General features: G+C 34.7%; 1 protein-coding gene across 1 annotated transcript in view; it reads right to left on the reverse strand.

The window, feature by feature from the left end:
- The window catches only part of FAF1 (Fas associated factor 1), a 478,956-nt gene that overhangs the window by 82,789 nt on the left and 368,529 nt on the right, over window positions 1–27,638 (reverse strand). Inside the window, exons 14-15 of the mRNA XM_068539848.1 lie at window positions 26,885–27,021; window positions 22,418–22,506 (exon numbers count right to left, since the gene is read on the reverse strand). Coding sequence (XP_068395949.1) covers window positions 22,418–22,506; window positions 26,885–27,021 — 226 coding nt within the window. The remainder of the gene's footprint in view (window positions 1–22,417; window positions 22,507–26,884; window positions 27,022–27,638) is intronic.

The following is a 27,638-nucleotide window of genomic DNA, read 5'->3' on the forward strand; positions in this document are numbered from 1 at the left end:
ACACACACGGATAGCCTCATCCACCAGAGGGCAGACAGCAAAAGCAAGAAGAACTACAATCCTCCAGCCTGTGGAACAAAAACCACATGCACAGAAAGATAAACAAGAGGAAAAGGCACAGGGCTATGTACCAGATGAAGGAACAAGATAAAACCCCAGAAAAACAACCAAATGAAGTGGAGATAGGCAACCTTCCAGAAAAAGAATTCAGAATAATGATAGTGAACATGATCCAGGATCTTGGAAAAAGAACGGAGGCAAAGATCGAGAAGATGCAAGAAATGTTTAACAAAGACCTAGAAGAATTAAAGAAAAACAGAGATTGAACAATACAATAACTGAAATGAAAACTACACTAGAAGGAATCAATAGCAGAATAACGGAGGCAGAAGAACGGATAAGTGACCTGGAAGACAGAATGATGGAATTCACTGCTGTGCAACAGAATAAAGAAAAAAGAATGAAAAGAAATGAAGACAGCCTAAGAGACCGCTGGGACAACATTAAACGTAACAACATTCGCATTATAGGGGTCCTAGAAGGAGAAGAGAGAGAGAAAGGACCTGAGAAAATATTTGAAGAGATTATAGTCGAAAACTTCCCTAACGTGGGAAAGGAAAGAGCCACCCAACTCGAGGAAGCGCAGAGAGTCCCATACAGGATAAACCCAAGGAAAAACACGCAGAGACACATAGTAATCAAATTGGCAAAAATTAAAGATGAAGAAAAATTACTGAAAGCAGCAAGGGAAAAATGATAAATAACATACAAGGGAACTCCCATAAGGTTAACAGCTGATTTCTCAGCAGAAACTCTACAAGCCAGAAGGGAGTGGCATGACATATTTAAAGTGATGAAAGGGAAGAACCTACAACCAAGATTACTCTACCCAGCAAGGATCTCACTCAGATTCGATGGAGAAATCAAAAGCTTTACAGACAAGCAAAGGCTAAGAGAATTCAGCAACACCAAACCAGCTCTACAACAAATGCTAAAGGAACTTCTCTAAGTGGGAAACACAAGAAAGAAAAGGACCTACAAAACCAAACCCAAAACAATTAAGAAAATGGTCATAGGAACATACATATCGATAATTACCTTAAACGTGAATGGATTAAATGCTCCAACCAAAAGACACAGGCTCGCTGAATGGATACAAAAGCAAGACCCATATATATGCTGTCTACAAGAGACCCACTTCAGAGCTAGGGACACATACAGACTGAAAGTGAGGGGATGGAAAAAGATATTCCATGCAGATGGAAATCAAAAGAAAGCTGGAGTGGCAATACTCATATCAAATAAAATAGACTTTAAAATAAAGAATGTTACAAGAGACAAGGAAGGACACTACATAATGATCAAGGGATCAATTCACGAAGAAGATATAACAATTTTAAATATATATGCTCGCAACATAGGAGCACCTCAATACATAAGGCAACTGCTAACAGCTATAAAAGAGGAAATCAACAGTAACACAATATAGTGGGGGACTTTAACACCTCACTTAGACCAATGGACAGATCATCCAGACAGAAAATTCACAAGGAAACACAAGCTTTAAATGACACAACAGACCAGATAGATTTAATTGATATTTATAGGACATTCCATCCAAAAACAGCAGATTACACTTTCTTCTCAAGTGCGCATGGAACATTCTCCAGGATAGATTGCATCTTGGGTCACAAATCAAGCCTCAGTAAAATTAAGAAAATTGAAAGCATATCAAGCATCTTTTCTGACCACAATGCTATGAAATTAGAAATCAACTACAGGGAAAAATCGTAAAAAAGACAAACACATGGAGGCTAAACAATATGTTACTGAATAACCAAGAGATCACTGAAGATATCAAAGAGGAAATCAAAAAATACCTAGAGACAAATGACAATGAAAACACGATGATCCAAAACCTATGGGATGCAGCAAAGGCAGTTCTAAGAGGGAAGTTTATAGCAATACAAGCCTACCTCAAAAACAAGAAAAATCTCAAATAAACAATCTAACCTTACACCTAAAGGAACTAGAGAAAGAAGAACAAACAAAACCCAAAGTTAGTAGAAGCAAAGAAATCATAAAGATCAGAGCAGATATGAATGAAATAGAAACAAAGAAAACAATAGCAAAGATCAATAAAACCAAAAGCTGGTTCTTTGAGAAGATAAACCATTAGTCAGACTCATCAAGAAAAAGAGGGAGAGGACTCAAATCAATAAAATTAGAAATGAAAAAGGAGAAGTTACAACAGACAGTGCAGAAGTACAAAGCATCCTAAGAGACTACTACAAGCAACTCTATGCCAATTAAATGGACAACCTGGAGGAAATGGACAAATTTTTAGAAAGGTATAACCTTCCAAGACTGAACCAGGAAGAAATAGAAAATATGAACAGACCAATCACAAGTAATGAAATTACTTGAATAATTTGAATAAAAATGAATAAAAATCTTCCAACAAACAAAAGTCCAGGACCAGATGGCTTCACAGGTGAATTCTATCAAACATTTAGAGAAGAGCTAACACCCATCCTTCTCAAACTCTTCCAAAAAAATTGCAGAGGAAGGAACACTCCCAAACCCATTCTATGAGGCCACCATCACCCTGATACCAAAACCAGACAAAGATACTACAAAAAAGGAAAATTACAGACCAATATCACTGATGAATATAGATGCAAGCATCCTCAACAAAATAGTAGCAAACAGAATCCAACAACACATTAAAAGGATCATACACCACGATCAAGTGGGATTTATCCCAGGGATGCAAGGATTCTTCAATATATGCAAGTCAATCAATGTGATACATCATATTAACAAATTGAAGAAGAAAAACCATATGATCATCTCAATAGATGCAGAAAAAGCTTTTGACAAAACTCAACACCTATTTATGATAAAAACTCTCCAGAAAGTGGGCATAGAGGGAACCTACCTCAACATAATAAAGGCCTTATATGACAAACCCACAGTAAACATCATTCTCCATGGTGAAAAACTGAAAGCATTTCCTCTAAGATCAGGAACGAGACAAGGATGTCCACTCTCACCACTATTATTCAACATAGTTTTGGAAGTCCTAGCCATGGCAATCAGAGAAGAAAAAGAAATGACAGGAATACAAATTGGAAAAGAAGAAGTAAAACTGTCACTGCTTGCAGATGACATGATACTATACATAGAGAATCCTAAAACTGCCCCCAGAAGACTACTAGAGCTAATCAATGAATTTGGTAAAGTTGCAGGATACAAAATTAATGCACAGAAATGTCTTACATTCCTATACACTAATGATGAAAAATCTGAAAGAGAAATTAAGGAAACACTCCCATTTTCCACTGCAACAAAAAGAGTAAAATACCTAGGAATAAACCTACCTAGGGAGACAAAAGATCTGTATGCAGAAAACTGTAAGACACTGATGAAATAAATTAAAGATACCACCAGATGGAGAGATATACCATGTTTTTGGATTGGAAGAATCAACATTGTGAAAATGACTCTACTACCCAAAGCAATGTACAGATTCAATGCAATCCCTATGAAATTATCAATGCCATTTTTTACAGAACTAGAACAAAAAATCTTGAAATTTGTATGGAGACACAAAAGACCCCAAGTAGCCAAAACAGTGCAGAGGGAAAAAAATGGAGCTAGAGGAATCAGACACCCTGACTTCAGACTATACTACAAAGCTACAGTAATCAAGACAATATGGTACTGGCACAAAAACAGAGATTTAGATCAATTGAACAGGATAGAAAGCCCAAAGATAAACCCACATACGTATGGTCAACTAATCTATGACAAAGGAGGCAAGGATATACAATGGAGAAAAGACAGTCTCTTCAATAAGTAGTGCTGGGAAAACTGGACAGCTACATGTAAAAGAATGAAATTAGAACACTCCCTAACACCATACACAAAAATAAACTCAAAATGGATTAAAGACCTAAATGTAAGACCGGACACTATAAAACTCTTAGAGGAAAACATAGGAAGAACCCTCTTTGACATAAATCACAGCAAGATCTTTTTTGATCCACCTCCTACAGTAATGGAAATAAAAACAAAAATAAACAAATGGGACCTAATGAAACTTAAAAGCTTCTGCAAAGCAAAGGAAACTACAAACAAGACAAAAAGACAACCCTCAGGATGGGAGAAAATATTTGCAATGAATCAACGGACAAAGGATTAATCTCCAAAATATATAAACAGCTCATGAAGCTCAATATCAAAAAAACAAACAACCCAATCCAAAAATGGGCAGAAGACCTAAATAGACATTTCTCCAAAGAAGACATACAGATGGCCAAGAGGCACATGAGAAGCTGCTCAACATCACTAATTGTTAGAGAAATGCAAATCAAAACTACAATGAGGTATCACCTCACACCGGTTAGAATGGGTATCATCAGAAAATCTACAAACAACAAATGCTGGAGAGGGTGTGGAGAAAAGGGAACCCTCTTGCACTGTTGGTGGGAATGTAAATTGATAACAGCCACTATGGAGAACAGTATGGAGCATCCTTAAAAATCGAAAAATAGAATTACCATATGACCCAACAATCCCACTATTGGGCATATACCCAGAGAAAACCACAATTCAAAAAGACACATGCACCCCAATGTTCACTGCAGCACTATTTACAATAGTCAGGTCATGGAAGCAACCTAAATGCCCATCGACAGATGAATGGATAAAGAAGATGTGGTACGTACATACGATGGAATATCACTCAGCCATAGAAAGGAACGAAATTGGGTCATTTGTAGAGACGTGGATGAATCTAGAGTCTGTCATACAGAGTGAAATAAGTCAGAAAGAGAACAACAAATATCGTATATTAACGCATGTATGTGGAACCTAGAAAAATGGTACAGATGAACCGGTTTGCAGGGCAGAAATTGAGACACAGATGTAGAGAACAAATGTATGGACACCAAGGGGGGAAAGCGGCAGGGGGGTGGTGGTGGTGCTGTGGTGAATTGGGAGATTGGGATTGACATGTATACACTAATATGTGTAAAATGGATTACTAATAGGAACCTGTTGTATAAAAAAATAAAATTCAAAACTCATACACACACACACACACACACATACACAACCTCTAACAACAACAAAAATTTAGAAGTGTGGAGTGTGGAGAATCATTTCTTCTTTGACTTGACTACCTTTAGTGCGCTTTATGGTAAAAATGGTCTGCAAAGAGATAGATGAGTATAATAGGATACGGGAGTTATATATGGCTATCATTGAAGTGAAATATCTAATCTGCAATTAGAATATTTCTGCCCAATTAACCAAGTAGTCCTCATTTAATTATAATGTGTGTCTCTTCTGGCTGATGATGTAGTCTTCCAAACTAGCCATCTATTAGAAAGTACCTTTTTTTCTTCTGGAAGACACTTCCCTACAAGTCTACCTGCTACAATGTTGCTTTTTAGAAAAGTTTCAACTTAAAAGAAATTTCCCTGATAGGCAGATTTAACACCCTACATCTATCTCCATCTTGGAATTATATCATTATACTGAGATCCTTTTGTCTGCATGTCACTGAACATCTAAAGGACTGTGTCATCCTTCTACCTACTAGTGCTTAGCAGAAATGAGGGCATATAGCAGGTCCTTAATAAAAATGTGTTGATTTAGGGGCCAAAGAAATGAATTAATGGTGGTTTACTTGGTGAACATCTACATATCATGTTTTAATATTCAAATGTTTCCACCTCTAAGAATTCTTTGTGTCACCGCTGTACTTTGTACTTACGCCATTGCTGTGTTTTCATATTATATTGCAATTACTGTTTGGTGGCATGATAAGTAACTGAATAGGGTAACTGGAGTTAAGGTAAATTTGTAGCTGTAAGAATGGTGCCAAAGGATTCTCACGATCCCCCATGAGAGGCACAAAAATCAGAGAAAAGTAACTTCGAAAGGCAAAGGTGACTTGTTAAAAATTCTAATGATAGGCAATTTAATTTCGCTTCCTTCTATTCTTTCTATACAAACTCTCTGTTTTATCTAAACTGGACCAACATGACTTCAACTTTTTTACACTATTCCTTTGGTCATACTTTCTCCACACTGTAATGCTCTCTCCTCTTACCTCTGCACATGCAAACTCTTCTGTCCTTTCCAGTACCAGATCCAATCTTACCTCTTCAGAAAAGTCTCTTCTGACTATACAAAATCCACTCCTGAATTCTTCTAGGTCATATAACAAACTTCTATTTTTGTAAGGATGTGCTTTAGCTTTCAAACTATAGATTAAGTTCCTTAAAGAAAAATACTGTCCCTCACACTTTTCTTTTTTTTAAACCTCTCCAAAAACAACCAGAGGTAGGCCCTCAATCTGGTAGCATAAAAGTTCAAGGTAAAGGTAGAATGCACATGTACTTCCAGCTCCCAAATTCCTTCTCACTAACATAGCCATACATTTCTCAGTGGGAAAGAAAAATTCATCAAGGACATGACTGTCTCCAAAGACAGGGATTTAGGTAGCATTTAAGACATGAACAGTTTGTTCTGAATCTTTTGAAAGGATCTGCCTTAACAGAGTTTCAGTTAACATTTTCTTTAGGTGCCTGTCAGGTTTATGACATTGGGAAAGTCTCAATAGCCACTTAAGAAGACTTTAGAAGTAGTAGAAGGCTTTAATTTTTATTTGGAGAACACTAAGATAGCTACTTTTAAAACAATGGTACATAAAAGAAAATACAACTAGATATACTTCCCCCAAAGCTAGCTAAGATTGTATAACTAGAAAAATAAACATACTTTGTTAGACTCTACTGCTACTAAAAACAAAAAGTGGACAGGTTGGGCCAGCTGTTTAAAAATGAGTGCCTTTACAGTAATAAATGTTGACAGCCCAAATAAAAAGAGAATGCATTACTGAGATATCATCAACTGTGGGCTGTCAGTACAAGGCAGCTCCACCCAGTCTAAGCTTGTCAAAAAGTGTTACTGTAATCCATGAAGAAGTCCCCACCTCGGGCAAAGGAAGGAAAAATGTGAAGGGCTGGCTCTGAACAGGTGTGTTGAATTGTAATGCCAATGTTGAGTCATAAATCTCTTTACATTAGCTTCACAAATGACAAATTATTAACTTCTACTCTGAGGTGTCAAGCATGAATGAACAGATCCATCAGCAGGTACTTTAAGAGCAACAAATGTAAATAAACAGGGTGTGGATATAATTTTTTAACAGTGAGCATTATTCCATGCTCAAGAGTAGACAGTTATGACAAACTTTTTTACTCTACTCAAGTGAATATGATATTTGGGAATCTGTGAGTGTCTGACCTACTCTTCAGGTCAGTCCACTGACTCTACCTAATCTTGATAAGAGCACTACTTCAGTTTATCCCATGAATCTTTAATGTAAATGTAACTCAGCTTTACAAGGGATGATGATGTATGAAAAGCACGTAAGTATGTATTCTGGTTTTGACACAGCTGTGTGACTTTGGGCAAATTATTTAACTTCTATAAGCCTCACTTTCCTCAATAAAACGGGGATAGTAAGTATCCCATAAGATTACCATGAAAGCTAAAAGAGAGTATTTAGAGAAAGTAACTAGCATAGCGCTTGGCACTAGCAGACACTCAAACACATGCTTGTTCCGTTCTTTAAGGTACTTCAACTGACATCCTTGCTTTCCTAAGAGGTAGAAGTTTGGAATTTAATACAGAGTGATAAACTGCTCAGGATTAAAGCTCACGAAGGCAGAGCTGGAATCTTTTCCACTCTACGTCAGTCCCCAGTAGTGTCCATCAAGTTCTGAGCTCAAGAATAAACAAGATTGCTGGCCCACAGCAATCTCTCCATTCCCTGCACTCAAAAGTACCAAACATCCATGTGTATTGTGTTGTCCTTTAAAAAAAATTAGGATAGTAAGATATGCGTAGTATACAATTTACTATTTTAACTATACAACTTAGTGGCATTAATTACATTCACAATGTTGTGCAAACCATCCCCACTATCTATTTCCATAACTCTCTCATCACCCTAAACAGAAACTCTATTCCCATTAAGCAATAACTCCCCAACCCACTCCATACCTCCAGTCCCTGGGCTCTAATCTACTTTCTGTTCTTATGAATTTGCCTATTCAAGACATATTAGTGGAATCATACAATTTGGACTTTTGTGTCTGGCAGTTTTCATTTCAAGGTCTACAAGGTTCACCCATGCTGCAGCATATATTAAATCTTTATTATGACTGAATAATAATCCATTGCATGCATATACCACCTTTTGTTTATCCATTCATCTGTTATTAGACATTTGCATTATTTCCACCTTTAGGCTATTGTGAATAATGCTGCAATGAACATTCGTGTACAAGTTCTGAGTCCCTGTTTTTGATTCCTAGAAATGGATTTCTGGGTAATGTGATAATTCTGTTTAACTTTCTGAAGAACTGCCAAACTGTTTCCCATGTACCATTTTACATTCTAACCAGCAATGTACAAGGGTTCTAATTTCTCCACATCCTTGTCAACACATGTTATTTTCCATTCTTTTAGATTACAGCCATCCTAGTGGATGTGAGATGGTATCTTATTGTGGTTTTGATTTGCATTTCTCTAATGATTAATGATGTTGAGCATCTTTTCTTCTGCTTGCTGGCCATTTGTGTATCGTCTTTGGAGAAATGTCTATTCAAGTCCTTTGCCCATTTTGAATTGTGCTGTTTGGCTTTTTGTTGTTGAGTTGTGGGAATTCTTTATATATTCTGGATATTAAACCCTATTATATATGATTTATAAGTATTTTCTTCTATTACATAGGTTGTCTTTTCACTCTCTTGATAGTGTTCTTTGATGCACAAAAGTTTTAAATTTTTATGAACTCCAAACTTACCTATTTTTTCTTTTGTTTTCTGTGCTTTTCATGTCATAGTCAAGAAACCATTACCAAATCCAAAGTCATGGTGATTTCCCTCTATGTTTTATTCTAAGAGTTTTATAGTTTTAGCTCTTAAATTTAGGTCTTTGATCCATTTTGAGCTAATTTTTGTATATGCTGTTAGGTAAGGCTTCAACTTCATTCTTTTGCATTTAGGTATCCAGCTTTCCCAGAACCACTTGTTGAAGAGACTGTTCCTTCCCTATTCAATGGTCTTGGTGCCCTTGGTAAAAAACTTTTGACCATACATATGAGGGAATATTTCTGGGTTCTCTTTTCTATTCTATTGGTCCATATATCTATCCTGATGCTAGTGCCACACTGTTCTGATACTGTAGGTTTGCAGTGAGTTTTGAAATCAAGATTGTTTCAGTGATTTGGGGTTTCCTGAAATTCTGTATGAATTTTAGAATGGGTTTTTCTATTTCTGCAAAAATCACCTTTGGGATTTTGATAAGGATTGCACTGTATCTGTAGATCACTTTGGAAAGTGTTGTTAACTAAACAACATTAAGTCTTCCAATTCCATGATCAGGGGAGGTATTTTCATTTATCTAGGCCTTCTTAATTTCCTCCAGCGATATTTTTAGTTTTCAGAATACAGGGCATGGGCCTCCTTGGTTAAGTTTATTTCTAAGTATTTCATTATTCTTAATGTTATCGTAAATGGAATTCTTTTCTAAATTTCCTTTTCAGATTCTTCATTGTTAGTATAAATACAACTGATTTTTAATTTTATACCCTGCAACTTTGTCAGATTTGTTTATTAGCTCTAACAGGGTGTGTGTGTGTAATCTTTAGGGTTTTCTGCATATAAGATCATGTCATCTGTGAACAGAGATAATATTACTTCTTTCCAATTTGAATGCCTCCTATTTATTTTTCTTGCCTAACTGCTCTATATAGAACTTCCACTACTGAATAGCAGTGGTGAAAGTAAACATAGTTGTTTTGTTCCTGATCTTAGGGGAAAAGCTTTCCAGTGTTTAACAATTGAGTATGACTATCAGCTGTGGTTTCTCAAATATGGCCTTTATTATGTTGAGGAAGTTCCCTTCTGTAACTATTTTTTTGTTTTTATCATGAAATGGTGTTCGATTTTGTCAAATACTTTTTCCTGATCAAATGAGTCTCATTAATACCAGATTTACAGATTATGTTGTATAATAGTATGAACACACAATATTTGTGGGCATATTCCCAGTTCAGTCTTCATGTTAATTTGTATACCTCATAATTCATTGGCAAAGAAACAGACTTTAATTCCTTTAAAATACTGAACTTAATGATACTGGCCCATGTGTAAACCAACAATTTTAGGGAAATTTCTAAGATCATAATTTTTAGATAACAAAAATAAACCATAATATTTAATTAATACTAGTAATAGTTTATTATCAGTTAAAAGGTAATTGATATTGTTTGCAATATTTCACCAAAGTTATTTATATCCAGTTTGATGACTCCTAGTTTCAGCTGTAGGGTAGCTTTCATATCCCATTTCTTTTCTTTATTTCTAATAACTTAGAAGATTCCAATTAGAGATTATTAAGAATATAATCTAATGCTTGTTTGGCTTTTTCAGTTATATCTGAATATTTGGATCAAATAAGGACTCAAATTATAAAGACACTTCTCATACAGGGCTACTTTTTTTTTTTTTTGGCCACACAGAGCGACATGTGGGGTCTTAGTTCCTCAACCAGAGATCGAACCCACGCTCCCCTGCAGTGGAAGTGCGGAGTCTTAACCACTGGACCACCAGGAAAGTCCTCATACAGGGCTACTTTAAGCTATATCAGACTTAAGTCAATGAGTTTATCACACTCAAGAGACAAAGAGTTGACTGTTTAACCTTGGGAGATAGTGGTAAGTAGATTCCTAATTCATTTTTTGGGTGCTCTTGCTCTAATAAGTATTCCTTAAGGGATTGGAAACATCCTCTATTATATATAATCAATTTCTTTTACTGAGGAATGAAGAAGATTATCAAGTTTTTGGAAAGACTCAAACTCTTGATAATTAAAACCATGTGTACCACAGTTCATTTTTTCCTAAGAAATCTTGAAATTTTATTCTCAAAATTAAAAACTATGGTATTTTAGCCCCAAAAAACAGGTTTAGGATGCTCAAGAATATATTACTGAGATATAAAATTTGAACAAGGCCCTTGCATTTTTACCTTTATTATTAGAGTCATAAAAAGTTTTTATCACATGCCTCATTACAAAAACTTATGCTCATACCTTTCCCTTAGGGCAGAGGATTGCAAACTTTATTGTGCAGCAGAATCAACTGGGGGGCTTGTTAAAACAGATTACTGGGTCCCACCCTCATAATTCTGATTCAGCAGGTCTGGGGCTGGGGCCTGAAAAATTGCATTTCTAACAAGTTCCCAGGTGACACTCTGAGATCTGACTTAGATAACCAGTATACTTGTTTGAGAAGGAACGTCTTAGACTCCTTTTGCATTATTTAAATGGTTTACCAGAAGATGTCTACTTGAAGCTGCCTAAGATATTAGCAATTTTCATTATTTTCTTCAATACCATATCAAGTTTGAGGAGAATATTATTAATTACTAGCTATTCATTTCAGTAAAGCAGTGTTTAGATTGACATTCAGGTGCAATCCTTTTCATCTGAATAGTCATAATCTTTCTTGCTGAACTTATAGTTTGTTTTTTTTTTTAAACCAGCTTGATTGAGATATAATTCATTCATATCACACAATTCACACGTTTAAGGTGTACAAGTCAATCAATGGTTTAAAGTGTACATGTCATAGATACATGCAACCATCACCATAGTCAAATTTAGAACATATTCATCACCTCAAAAAGGAACCACATAAACCTTTGGCTATCACCCTCCTATCTTCCAAAACCAGTTACTCCCCACACCCAACTGTAAGCAAGCACAATTCTACTTTCTGTTTCTATAGAGTTTACTATTCTGGACTTATTATATGAGTCCAAAACCATATAATATGTGGTCTTCTGTGATGAGCTCATTCACTTAGCATAATGTTTTCAAAATTTATCTGATATTGTAGCATGTATCAGAATTTCATTCCTTTTTATGGCTGAATAATATTCCATTGTATGTATATACCACATTTTGCTAACTCATTCATCCCTTGGTGAATATTTGGGTTGTTTCTATTTTTTGGCTACAGTAATGCTGTTATAAACATTCATGTACAAATTTTTGTATGGACATATCTTTTCACTCCTCTTAGGTATATAACTAGAAGTGAAACTGCTGGATCATATGGTAACTATGTTTAATCAATTGAGGAAGTGCCAGACTATTTTCCAAAGCAGTTTCACCATCTTATATTCCCACCAGCAGTCTATGAGGGTTCAAATTTCTCCATATCCTCACCAACATTTGTTATCTAACTTTTTGATTCTAGCCACTGTAGTTGGTGTGAAGTGGTATCTCACTGTGGTTTTGATTTGCATTTGCCTGATTACCAATGATATGGAACATCTTTTCATGTGCTTATTGGTCATTTGCTTATTTTCCTTGGAGAAATGTCTATTCAGATCCTTTGCACAATTTTTAATGGGAGTAATTTACCTTTTTATTATTGAGTTGTAAGCGGTCTTTATATATTCTAGATACAAGTCCCAAATATGTGATCTGCAAAGATTTTTCTCCCAATCTGTGGGTTGTTTTTTCACTTTCTGGATGGTGTTCTTTGAAGTAATTTTGTCATCAATACTGATTCTACCTTATCTTTTAAAATCTAACTCAGAACTTGCAAAATAATCATTAAGTTAAAACTTCTCTGGTAATATACATTTCTCATTGATAAACAGAATGAAGAGATGATTCTACCTCATATATATCTATGTATAACAATATGCCAAGAACCGATTCTCACTTTGCACACAGTAGTGGTTTTATCTAACTGAAAAGCAAGATAGTGAGCACAGTGTGGTCACTGCTCTTCCACAGACCATCCTACTGCCATTGCATGCCATCCAACAGTGCCATTTGATGAAGTACTTCCCTAGGAACTTATTCTCCTGTCTTGTTTGAGCTTTTTTTTTTTTATTGTTAACTTTGTAGTAGCTGGATTTACAAGTTTCTTGTCAGGAGTAATATCTGAATCCATTTTTACCTCAAAGAGTCCAATTTGTAAGCAATTTCTCCTGGTTTGGTTACTTCTCTGACTTAAGCAGTAAGATTAAAAAATTTTTTTTAACGGTAAGTATTTTCTCTTGTTCTGAAAAAATCTATTGATTTAACAGAGAGGTAGGTCATTGGGCTTTACTTACAAATGAAACAAAAACTTTGAAGACCTCATGCTTTTATGAAAAACTTTATAACAGAAACAGTGGCACTAAGGGTAAATAGATTGCTTTTACTATATAATCAATTTTCATATATTTAATTCTCAGTCAAAATTTTCTTTTATAGAAGCTAGTGTGACATCATCAAAATCAGAGTCAGCTGCCTTGGCATTTACTATACTAGCACTATAGTTCTCTGAATTATGTTTACACTGATGTTGAAGTAGTTCCAACTATCTGTACTGATTTACAGTATTTATTATAGTATTTTCATTACCATTTTTATGCTTCAATGAACCACAACATGTAAGCCACGATCAATTCTGGCGAACTAAGAATATAATATAACTAATTTAGCAAGGAAAAATGAATGTAAACTTAAGAGTAACACATGAATGACATGAAAGTTCAGAAGCCAAAACCAACTGCCCCAGTTAAATGAGTATTTGTCAAGACTAAACAACCAATTCAATCCTTGTTGTACATGAGGAGTCTAATAAATTGTAAAAGTATGGTGAATGAAATAGGATTTGGAGGGATACCATAATTTATTTTACATTTCAAAATATGAAATAAACGTGAACAAAACTGATTATGTTGCTTGTTCATACTTAACTGCCTGGAATCCTTGATAGACAGCTGAGTACACCAGTAGTCTAGGAAACACACTGAAAAACACTGTCTTAGAGATTAGAACTATACCTGATATGTAGGAGGAACTTGAAGAATGACTACAATTATCTTATTTCTTACCTGTACTACCTGCCTTATAGCTTGCACTGGCAGAATGCAAGAGCCCTTCTGTGTTCCATGTCAAATTGCTTATATCACCCTAGCTGGGTGCTCCTGGGGCTTCATCAACTTGGAACTGCTGGGTTGTAAGCCCAAGGACCCTGTCTGTCTTGCTCACAGCTGTGTTACTGGTGCCCTACATCTGGTGCATAGAAAAAGACCAATAAATATTTATGAAATGAATATATACAAGCAAGATGAGTGAAAACATCATCTTCTGTGATCTGGGCCTAACTATGGAGAAAAATCATTGGATGAAGAACCCTTTTAAAACATTTAGGGACTTCCCTGGTGGTCCAGTGGGTAAGACTCCACGCTCCCAATGCAGGGGGCCCAGGTTCCATCCCTGGTTGGGGAGCTAGATCCCACATGCATGCCGCAACTAAGAGCCCGCATGCCACAACTAAACATGCCACAATGAAGAGCCCACGTGCCGCAAGTAAGACCCAGAGCAGCCAAAATAAATAAACGAACGAATGAATGAATGAATAAATATTTTTTAGAAATTAAAAAAAACAATTTATGCACCCAACATAGGAGCATCTAAATATATAAAATGAATATTAACAGACCTAAAGGAAGAAATAGATAGCAACACAATAATAGTGAGGACTTTAATACACCCCTTTCATAATGGATGGATCATCCGGACAAGAAACCAATAAGGAAACACTGGAGTTAAACAACATGTTAGACAAGATGGAGCTAACAGACATATATAGAACACTCCATCCAAAAGCAACAGAATACACATTCTTCCTAAGTGCACATGAAATGTTCTCCAGGATGGATTATATATTAGGCCACAAAACAAGTCTTAACAAATTTAAGAAGAATTAAATCATTTCAAGCATCTTTTCCAACCAAAGTAATGAAACTAGAAATCAATTACAAGGAGAAAACTGGAAAATTCACAAATATGTGAAGATTAAACAACATGCTAATGAACAACAAATGGGTCAAAGAAGAAATCAAAAGAGGAATCAAAAAAATACCTTGAGATAAATGAAAAGAAATACAACATAACAAAACTTATGGGATGCAGCAAAAGCAGTTCTAAGAGGGAATTTCATAGCGACAAATGCCTACATCAAGAAAAAAGAAAGGTTGTTGGAGAACAACCTAACTATATCTCAGGGAACTAGAAAAAGAAGAACAAACAAGACCTAAAGTTAGTAGAGGGAAGAAAAATAACAAAAATCAGAGTGGAAAGAAATGAAAGAGAATAAAAAGACCACAGAAAAGATCAATGAAATAAGAACTGGTTTTTTGAAAAGATAAACAAAATTGACAAACCTTTAGACAGACTCACCAAGAAAAAAAGAGAGGAGTCAAAATCAGAGAGTATACATTACAACTGATACCACTGAAATACAAAGGATCATAAGAGACTACTATGAACAATTATACACCAACATATTAGATCACCTAGAAGAAATGGATAAATGTATAGACACATACATAATGTATAGACTAAATCATGAAGAAACAGGAAATCTGAACAGATCGATTTAAGGAGATTAAATCAGTAATCAAAAAATCTCTCAACAAACAAAAGTCCAGGACCAGATGGCTTCACAGGTGAGTTCTACCAACATTTAAAGAATTATTATTTCCAATTCTTCTCAAACTCCTCCAAAATATAGAAGAGTAGGAAACACTGCCAAACTCATTTTATAAGGCCAGCATTACTCTGATACCAAAACTGGACAAGGGCACCACAGGAAAGGAAAATTACAGGCCAATATTCCTGATGAACATAGATGCTAAAATCCTCAACAAAATGTTTCCAAACTGAATTCAATGACACATTAAAAGGATATTACATCATGATCAAGTGGGATTTATTCCAGGGATGCAAGAATGGATTAACATACGCAAATAACTCAATGTGATATATACCACATTAACAAAACAAAGGATAAAAAACATATGATCATATCAATAGATGCAGAAAAAGCACTTGACAAAACTCAACATCCATTTGTGATAAAAACTCTCAACAAAGTGGATATTGAGGGAATATACCTCAACAAATTAAAGGCCATTTATGACAAGCCTATAGCTAACATCATACTCAACTGTGAAAAGCTAAAAGCTTTTCCTCTAAGATCAGGGACAAGACAAGGGTGTTCCTTTCTTTTCATTTTTATTCAATGTAGTATCAGAAGTCCTAGCCAGAGCAATCAGGCAAGAAAAAAAAAAAAAATAAAAGCCATCAAAATTAGAAAGGAAGAAGTAAAACTGTCACTATTTGCAGATGTCATATTATATACAGAAAACCCTAAAGGTGCCACCAAAAAACCATTTTAGAACTAATAAATAAATTCAGTTAAGTTGCAGGATACAATATCAACATACAAAAATCTGTTATGTTTCTACATGTTAACAACAAACTATCAGAAAGAGAAATTAAGAAAACAATCCAATGTACGACTGCATCAAAAAGAATAAAATACCTAGGAATAAAAATGTTCGTACTACCCAAAGTAATCTACAGATTCAATGCAATCTCTATCAAAATTCCGAGGACATTTTTCACAAAAATAGAACAAAGAATCCTAAAATTTGTATAAAACCATAAAAGATTCTGAAGAGCCAAGCAATCTTAAGAAGAAGAAAAAAAAAAGCCAACAACAAAGATGGAGACATCAGCATCATGCTTCCTTGATTTCAAACTATATTACAAGGCTATAGTAGTCAAAACAGTATGGTATTGGCATAAAAACAGACACATAGATCAATGGAACAGAATAGAAAGGCCAGAAATAAATCCATGTATATATTGTCAATTATTTTACAACAAAGGAGCCAAGAATATACAAGGGGGAAAGAACAGTCTCTTCCAAAAATGGTGTTGGGAAAACTGTACAGCCACATGCAAAAGAAAGAAACTTGGCCACTATCTTACACCATACACAAAAATTAGCTAAAGTTGGATTCAAGGCTTGAATTAAGATCTGAAAGCATAAAACTCCTAGAAGAAAACATAGGTAGTAAGCTCCTTATCATCAGTCTTGGCAACGATTTTTTGGATCTGACACCAAAAGCAAAGGCAGCAAAAGCAAAAATACATACAGAAGAGTACATCAAGTTAAAAGGCTTTTGCACAGCAAAGGGAACCATCAACAAAATGAAAAGGCAAGCTACCGAATGGGAGAAAATATTTGCAAATCATATATCTGATAAGGGATTAATATTCAATATATAAATAACTCATACAACTCAATAGCAAAAGAAACAATCTGATTAAAAAATGGGCAGGGGTTCTGAACAGACATTTTCCCAAAGAACACATACAGGTGGCCAACAGGTACATGGAAAGGTACTCAACATTATTAATTATCAGGAAAATGCAAATTAAAACCATGAGGTATCACCTGACACCTGTTAGAATGGCTATTATCAAGAAGACAAAAAATAACAAGTGTTGACGAGGATGTGGAGAAAAGGGAACCTTTCTGCACTGTTGGTAGAAATGTAAATTGGTGCAGCCACTATGGAAAACAGTATAGAGCTTCTTCAGAAAAATTAAAAATAGAACTACCATATGATCCAGAAATTCCACTTCTGGGTACTTATCTGAAGGAAACAGAAACACTAACTTGAAAAGATATATGCACCTCCATGTTCACTGCAGTATGACTTATAACATCTCAGACATATAAGCAACCTAAATGTCCATCAATGAATAAACGGATAAAGAAAATGTGGGGTGTGTGTGTGTGTGTGTGTGTGTGTGTGTGTATAATGGAATCTTATTCATTCATAGAAAAGAAGAAAGTCTTGCCATTTCTGACAACATGATGGACCGTTGAGAACATTATGCTAAGTGAACTAGTCAGAGAAAAATACCATATAATCTTACTTATATGTGGAATCTAAAAAAAAAAAAATCAAGCTCATAGATAACAGAGAACAGATTGATGGTTGGCAGAGATCAGAGTGAGGGGGTTGGAGCGGCTGGTTGAGAGGCGGGTAAAATGGATGAAGTTAGTTGAAAGGTACAGACTTCCTGTTATAAAATAATTAAGTCATGGGGGTGTAATGTACAGCATGGTGACTGCAGTTAATAATACTGTTTTGTATATTTGAAAGTTGCTAAGAGTAGATCTTAAAAATTCTCTTCACAAGAAAAAATTATAACTATGTGTGGTGATGGATGTTAACCAGACTTACTGTGGTGATCATTTTGTAATATATACAAATATCAGATCATTAATGTTGTACACCTGGAACTAATACAATGTTATATGTCAATGATATCTCAAAAAAAGCCAGAACAAACAACCACCCTTTTGTGAGCAGAAAGCAACCACCTACAGAAAGCCGTCTATGGTATACTCAGCTATCCATTTAGTGCTCGAATCATTAACAGTTAACTCAATTAGCTCTTCTTCCTTAAAGTTACTTCTGGGTATTAGATCTTCTCTGACTTTTACACTTTCAGTGAAATTCTGATGTTTAAAAATACTGACTTTTGTTTTTGTTTTTAATCTCACATATAGATTTATATATAGCTATATCAGGGAAAACTCTCCTAACAAAACTATTGATACTATTCTTGCTAGCTTCAGGAAGTAGTCCAGATATATTTTTAAAGAAGCCTAATAGTGAAAGGTCCTTTTAAAGGTTGGTCTGTTGTATATGCTTTGCTTTAATTTTTGCACAAAGATACTGTTTTTATTCTCTATCTTGTGATGACTTACTCCTGTTTTAAAGAAAATATCAACAGAAGCCAGAATCTGTATCCTGTTTATCACTGTTAGTTCTGGAAAGAGAATGGGTATGACAATGGTGAGATTTTAAACAGATGAAAGGAAAAGGAGTGCAGTGCTTCAAACAGTAAGATAAAGACAAAACTTAGGACAAAAAAGTTACACATTCCATGGGGCAAACACAAAAAGCCAACAATTTCCTTTGGCAACACAAAAAGCTGCCTTGAGCCAATAGACCTACCTTCCCTGTGCTGTGGCAGTACTGTTTTTAAGTCTCAAATCAGAATCCTTAAAGGGTAAGCCTAAAAAGGCCCCTCTGGCATACGTTGCCCATGTTCCACTAGTATATTCTTAGAATTACCAAAGAAATGAGAATGCTGTTCCTGACCTTGAAATCTGCCCTGACCTCCAACATTTGGGTTTTGATGATTACAGAGATATTGCTTAGACACAAATTATTAATCAGAGTGATTAAGCTGGAAAGGGGTAATTCTTGCACCTGCGATAGAGGATTCTAAGTAAATTAGTGTTGAATGGATGAACGAACAAATGAATGAAACAACAAATAGATCAAGAGCTAAGTATAATAAACTCTTGATAATCAGAGGTTTTGAGATTATTCACGGCTAAAAAAACTAGTGCATGTGAAAAAAACTGACTTCATTTACATGTTAGAAAGCATCTATTGTTTGGAACCAAGCTGTAATCAAAAACAGATGCTAAAATGTGGCCACTGTCATACAGTGATATTTGCTTTTCTCCTCATCCCTTCTTTGCCAATAGCCCCTCACTAGAGCAAAGCACCTCTCTGTCCCCAGGACCTAGCCCAGTGCTATATTCTTCATAGATGCTCAGTAAACACTTACAAAACCAAACTAATACCATTAATAAAAATGTCTATGAATAAATCTATATGGAGATAGTTCTGTCAAAACAGAGGCTCATACATAATTTATACTTCCTGGTTAGAGACAGAACAATTAGCGATATAAAGGTTAGTCCATTCTGAGACATTGAAGAATGACTCAGAGTATGAATATGCTTTGGGCTTGGTTTTATTTAATAAAAGCTTTATGTAATATAGGCATCTCTGGTTGCACTAATACAATGGTATCATTGAAGTGACGGACGTAACTGAACCAAAGATAAGTTTAAATAAATTCAGGCCTAGGAAGCCATCCTTCAAACGTGTTCACAATTTAATTTTAACTGTATGCTTAAGTCTTATTTGAAATTTTTTAAGAAGTAAAGCCAAATTCACAATTACAAGGGACAGTGTTTTCTTATCACTTACTCAGCAGACACCAAATCATGATCTATGCATAGTCTAAAAGAAGTTTTTAAACTTAGAAAAGCTTTCCTTAGGAACTCTACTTATGACCTGAAAGATAATTTTCATAAGACACTCTAAAAACAAAAACAAAGAGAAATCTTTTATCTCTTGCAGTTAAATTTCAATAAAAAATTTCAATTATACGGAGTCTTAGATTTTTCCTGTAACGCTCATATTAAATTTTGTGCTCAGTATTAAACGAATTAAAGTCAATTTCCTTACCAATGAATTATGAGGAACACAAATTAAAATGAAAGAATGAACTGGGAATATGCATGCAAATATTGTGCATTCATATTATTATACAGCATAATCTGTAAATCTAGTACTAATGAGACTCAAGATTTAAATGGCTGAAGAATGTGTTTAGTGAATTATTGTCAATCAACGCCTCTATTCCAGGATAAATGTAATCTTGTATTACAAATTCCTAACTAAGTACAGTACTTAGTTAGTACTTATAAAGTAACAGATAAACATCATTCTACCATATACCCGATTACCTTTCCCTCAGAGTAAATGAAACACTACTAAGAAAAATTACAAACAACATTTTTACAGCAATAAAAGGAACCTACTGAGTATTTAAAACTCTAGGTATAGTGCTCAGAATTTTCATATTTGTTAATGTGGATACATCAGGTTTTATATCATTGTAATCAAGTATTATTTTTTGAAGTCACATTATTTCATGTAAATTCTTTCAAGTATTCATTTATTCAATCACTTAAACATTTTTTGAGTGCCTACGTTGTCCTAGGTACACTGTTAGAAGACAGAGTTACAAACATGAATACGATATAACCCTTGCTCTTAAACTCATAGTCTAGTAGAAGACAGAGACAAGTAAATAAAGTTAAATACAACAGTACAAGGTTAAATGGAAATTGTTTACGTGTTTCCCATTTGTAATAGCTAAACAGTATTGTATTGAAAACACTCATTGTACACGGAAACTTTTCATCATTGCTCAGAAATCAAACTCTCCTTTATTTGTTCTATGTAAATCTTTCTTTAAAAATTAAAAACAAAGAGAAAATTAAAAAGAATAATTTGATGGATATATGAACTTAGCATCTCAAATTAACAAATGATAAGATTTGTTTCATATTTTATCTTGAGACTGTTTTCCAAATCCAGAAATTTCTTCACTGATAAAGCACTAATAATTACTTGAGATTATTATAGATCCTACTAGCTGTGTGAACCTTGGGTATATTAACTTAAACTTTTTGATCCTCAGTTTTCTCATCTGAAAAGTAGAGATGACAATACCAATCTGCGTTGGATTATGTTCCATTTGCCCTCAGTATCCATGCTCTACCTAGTTTTTTGCCCAGGGAGGTTCTCTTGCCTGCCTTTCAGTTTCTAGTTGGGTTAGGTCAATAGGAGGTACTAGCAGGAGATCAGAGTATAAAAGGAAAGGGAAGCTATTCCTTAGTTTCTTCCTTAGCAGGTCACCAAGGGTTGGCTGTATCTCTCTAAAAGAAGCAATCCTCTTCATATATCACCCTCTCCTAGGCCTTTAGGCCTAAGGGTAGTAATGGCTTCCTTTAGCCCTAGAATGTACTATCCATTGCTGACTCCCATAAACTCTGACCATATCTTTATAAATAGTTCCCTTATTAAACTCTTCTCAAATAACCCAGTTTGAAAGTGTCATCTGTTTCCAGCCAGAACTCTGACTCATATGCAACCTCAAGGGATTGTTCTGAGGATCACATGAGATGATAAATGTAAAGTGCTTTGCATAGTGCCTAGTACATTACAGATATTCAGTAAGTGTTGACTACTATTGTCATTATGAATATTGCTGTTATTATTATTCTATTTGAGGTTCCATGCTCATCTCATCTATACCATCTAAATATGTTCGGGAGACTGCTAAATTCAGAATTCTGGTGATCTTTTTACTAATTCTCACAGTGCCTCAAAAATATGTTCAAGTGTAAAATGTGTTTATTGCTAATCAATCTCAATACTTAAAAAGAGTAAGAGGACCTTAAAAGTGAGTGAAAAACCCATATAGTAGATAGGATTTCCTGAACTGTAGTTTCTTCTGTAAACATGCTTCAGAATCTGTTTCCTGTAAATTGACCTCCTGCCATCAAATCTAGCAAAGTATAAATGTCCATAAAGTTAAACAAATTGTTGGGTCTTGGGTCATGAAGAGAATGGACTGAAAGGTAAATTCAGTGGCATAAAAATCCTTTGTTCATGTGGAAGCACATCTTCATCAATGCTTTATTTATCCATCATGACATAGGCAAGCATCACCATTTGACAAATTATCTCATCAAAATCCTATTAAAGGTCTACTTAACCTTTCACCTTACCTCATCCTTTATATCTTCCTGTTGTTGGGCCGTGAAGATCTCCATTGCAGCCATGAGTCTCATCATTAACTCATCCACTGTTGTGTTACCTAGCAACACATGGAGATAGCCAAACTTCACATTAAGATCATTATAAAATGGAAAGTCATTCTAGAATTAATCAGTAAGGAGTAACTACAGTCTAAAAAAATTACAGACTGGCATGCTAATAAAAACTTTCATGTTTTCACTGAAAAGTTTCATATTTTCAGAAAGAGAGCAAAGCAGTATACTGGCAATTGAAATTTCACAATACTTAGATTTGAGGGAACAGTCTCTTACTTAATAAGAAGGACTTTCAGCACTACAAGAAGAATATCCAAGTCATGAGGCTCAAAGTATCTTCCAAGTTAGGAAAACATATCTACTTAATAATGCTAGCAACAACTACCCTTTGTTTATATGCCAAACAAATTACATTAAGTGATTAGGTTTATAGATATAAAATCACATTTAATCTGTACAACAATTCTATGAAGGTGTTATTATGATTTTGATTGTAAAGAGAAGGAAAATGAGGCTTAGAGAGCTCAAGTAACCTGACTAACCAACGTCAAGTTGGTTAAGTTATAGGGCCAGGATTTGAAACCATATGAGTCTGACTCAGAAGCCTCTCTCTGTTGCCACCTTAGCATACTGTTTACTTAGAATTATCTCCTATCACTAAAAATTCTTTGGTGAAACAAGCAGTAATTCGATTTCTGAAAAAAAAAAAAAAAGTTTTTTTTTTTTTTTGCCCAATTGGTATTTTTCCCTTTCAGCTGCTTTCAAATGACTATGCTATAATCTTTATGGAGAAGGTATTGTAATGTTTGATTTTCTTGAATGCCATTTTATTCTCTGTCCAAGTCTGTAACAAACATATAGCACATATATGCCATTTCTTGCATGCATTAAGTTCTGTTATGTACTTTGGATGCATCTACAAGAGAGAAGGAAACTCATGAAGATATATAAAGATATAGCAATTTTTCTCTTCTTTCAAACCTACAGGCAAAAGAGCCTGTCTTCTCCAGGGCCTGAGAAGGTGTCTTCTTGTCCCATTGATGGAATGGCCACCAACGAGACAACAAATAGTAAGCATCCTTGCTTGTACTCTCCCAGAGTAGGGTTTGACTAACATAATCTTTCAATGGTCCTTTCCCAGTTTCCCTTATGACCACTGGCAACATGCGGTTAGGGAGCAGCTGTGGTCCTTAGCCAAAGAAATAACCTAATTTGGTCACATAAGCACTACTCTCTCAATAAATGAGCTAGAGAACAAGTATTATCTTGGTGTGATGTCATGTTACCAAGAAAGCAGAACTGGTTTTGTAGTCAGAGTTCTAACCCTAGTCCTGCTACTTATAACTACATGATCTGGTACCTAGAAATTGCCTAGCACATGACAAGGGCTTAATAAATATTCACTTAGTAAACAAATGAATAAGAGAAGAGGGAGTGACTTTAGCTCTCTAACGATCAATTTCCTTATCTGCAAAATGAAGATAACACTACCTCTGTAGGGTTCTTAGAAGGATCAGAGATAATGTAAAGTGCCTGGTACATAGCACACACACAATCACTGATAGTTATTATTAACAGATATAACAAATGGCAAAAAGTTTAATAAGAGAACCTTTAACGTAGATTTTGTTACCAGGCAAATCTTTGGGTTTCCATTTCTTATTTGTAAACTGTAGTGACTAAGAGAGTATGGGGCATGAATACTTTGTGGAGGGTACTAGAATCATCAATGGGGAAATACTATAATTTTACAGGTGACTACACACTGGTTATTAATTTTCAGGCTTAAAGCCACCGCTTATCAACTATGCTTCAGCCCTAACTATACGGGCTCGTTGCCAAACTGTACTTGAAGGTATTTTATACCTAAGCCCTTAATGATCCAAGATGGAGAAAGGTTCCAGTTAATGCAGTTCAGAGAAAATTTATTTTTTATAGCCTATTGCAACAGAACCTCTTTATACTCTTAAAAACTACTGAGATCCCTGAAGAATTTTTATGTGGGTTATGGTTACCAACATTTACTGTGTTAGAAATTAAAACTGAAATTTCTAAAACATATTTATCAATTCATTTAAAAGTAACAATAATAAACCCATAATTTGTTAATATAAATATCACATTTATGAAAAATGACTACATGTTCCAAAAGAAAAAGTTCAGTGAGAAGAATGTAATTTTTTTAAACATTTTTGCAAATTTCTTTAATGTCTGGTTGAATAGAATGCAACTGGATTCTCATATCTATATCTACATTAAACCAGATATAATGTGTTGTCTTGGTTGAAATTTATGAAGCAATTATGGCCTCATACAGATATATAGTTGGAAAAAGGAGGAGTATTTTAATAGATAATTGTAGATATTTTTCTTTAATACACCCAAACTGACAAGTGGAATTTTTTTCAAGGTTAGGTATGTGAGGAATTTGAAACCGTTATCAATGAACTTATTGTACTTTGTTATATTAAAATCCACTGGTCTATTTTGCCCTTTGAATGGATCTTTCACTCATGCATGAGTTTATAACATTATGCATTGGTCATCTGGAAAATATTGGTTCACGGAGTCATGCATTTCTTCTGAATGTTGACACCCCTAATTTTATGATATCAAAAAAATCACATTTATTATCATCACCATTGACGTCACCAGAAAAGTATTTAAGCTGTCAATCTTAAATGGAGGATATAACTTTTTGCTTAAAAACTCAAATTTTATCATTGGCAACAAATGTTGTCAGTTCTTTTTCTTGAAGTAACAGACTCACTTTGTTCATCCTGGAGAAATGTCCACCCATTGCGTCACACAAACTATAAAAACGGTTAAAAATTAATAAAATAATAATTTAAAAAAATGCACATACATGGAGGTGAAAAATATGACTACCAGTACAGTTGTGTCATGGCCTTGCTTTGTGCTAAGATGCCAGCAATTTTACACAGCACTGATTTTGTGCCACTTAGTACAAATGTCAACACAGTAAAAAAAAAAAAAAGCAAAAAAAGAGTCTATCAAAAATAGACCTCGTATATATACACTACCAAATGTAAAATAGATAGCTAGTGGGAAGCAGCCGCATAGCACAGGGAGATCAGCTCGGTGCTTTGTGACCACCTAGAGAGGTGGGATGGGGAGGGTGGGAGGGAGGGAGATGCAAGAGGGAAGAGATATGGGAACATATTGTATATGTATATCTGATTCACTTTGTTATAAAGCAGAAGCTAACACACCATTGTAAGGCAATTATACTTCAATAAAGATGTTTAAAAAAATAAATAAATAAAATAAAATAAAATAAAATAAAATTCACGAGGTAAAAAAAAAAAAAAAAATAGACCTCGTAGATTCCCTGAAAGGATCTAGGGGACCTCCAGGGTCCATGGACCATGCTTTGAGAACCACTACCGACTGTAATATTGCTGGAAATATCACAGAAAACAGGAATGAAATATTATCTTAATTAATATGAAAACAGGAATGAAATATTATCTTCATTATCTATTTACTCTATGCATTTTGTTCCCGCAGGTCTTCTTTAACATTGTTTGTGAAAGTGAATGCTCTAGCTATAGAGTAAACATAAAATACCAGAGGTTTTGTTTTATTTGAGTTTTAAAGGCACTTGAATTTATACCCCTTCCTCCATTACATTGTCTGCTACAGAACTTGTGACTTAAATAGGGGCAGAAATTAAGTATCTCAGACACAAGCTTTAGCTTGGAGCATTTGAAACATCCTTTTCCCTGTGGCATAGAAAAGGTACTGTTTTCAATTTAAGCTTTGTCATGAATTAAGGAATTTTTTATACTAATCCTTAGGATACATTAGTAACATAAAAAATATCACTCATTTTTTTGGTAAAGAATGTGTGCACTGTGATTAAATTGACAGGCATCCTATAGCTTCACACCTCAGGGTTGCATTCTAGACATGGATTCACACAAATGAGGAGAAACGACTGCCACTGTGAACTATTCAATTCACAATATCCAGTCACTGGTTTTTCCAGATAACTAAAGATAAGGATTTCCTTCAACCAATCAACATTACAGCAAGAAATATATGTGTGTGTGTGTGTGTGTGTGTGTGTGTGTGTGTGAATGAAATATATTTGATGACTGATTATGGCTTAATTTCTAGTTTAGTAAATTTAGTGATTCTGAATATTTAACATGATTATCCTATGTCCCAAAGGCTGTGCAGTTTTATTAAGATGTTTCTGTTGGGTTTTCATGCAGCATATTTCATACTTCATAGCACCTATACTTTTTGAAGATATTCTTCTTCTGGGTGTTCTATATTTTAAAATGCAAAGACATTCACCAATACAGAGAATTACTTTCAGCTTTGATGGTAAATATTATAAGGTTATCACATACATAAGGAGACACTCTACTCCCCTTGTGACATGTACTTTACCTTGTATCACATTTAACACTTCATTAGATGATCGCTTTCCCATAATAATCAGAAAAAGTGGAAACTGATCTGTTTTTTGAGTCCGAATGGTTTGTGCAACAACGCTGCCAAAGTGTCTATTGCACATTGTCAGAAATCTAAAATGAGACAAAATCCAAAGTTAGTTTCATTTCAGAGTTTAATAAATTTACCACTATGCTAAGAAAAAATTTATTAAGTGTTTTATTAGTTATATTAAAATTAGACAGTCTGATATCAATATGTAAAATTTTACTGTATTAAGTTTTCAACTACATCATAAATGGTATAGAAATGATTATCCTATAGAAAAGCAGGCCACACACCCTATATTACCCTAAACTATGAGAAAAACAAACAAAATGAATTTTAAGAGGAAAGAATTTCTTAAAGAGGACAAATACCGGGTGGTAAAAGTTAAATTAACCAGCATCACCCTAGTCTAAACAGGATTTAGCAACATTTTCACAAGTCCTTAGAATCAAGAATTGTACTTTAGAATTGTGTTTTCTCCAGTAGTAGGAGGTCTTCTAGTTTCATACTTGGTATGGGATAAAAATAATAATTCTAAGCTTTTGACCAAAAAAAGCTCAGAGATATTAGCATACTGAAGTCTAGCATTAGTATTCTTAACACGATCTGGAATAAATGAAAAAACTGATAAAGCTTTTCTCTTCTATTAGAGGACTGTTTGAAATTAGCATTTCTTTCAAGAGAAAAGGGTAGCTTATGATAT

This window comes from Eschrichtius robustus, chromosome 3 (genome assembly GCF_028021215.1).
Source record: "Eschrichtius robustus isolate mEscRob2 chromosome 3, mEscRob2.pri, whole genome shotgun sequence".
Taxonomy (NCBI): Eukaryota; Metazoa; Chordata; class Mammalia; order Artiodactyla; family Eschrichtiidae; genus Eschrichtius; species Eschrichtius robustus.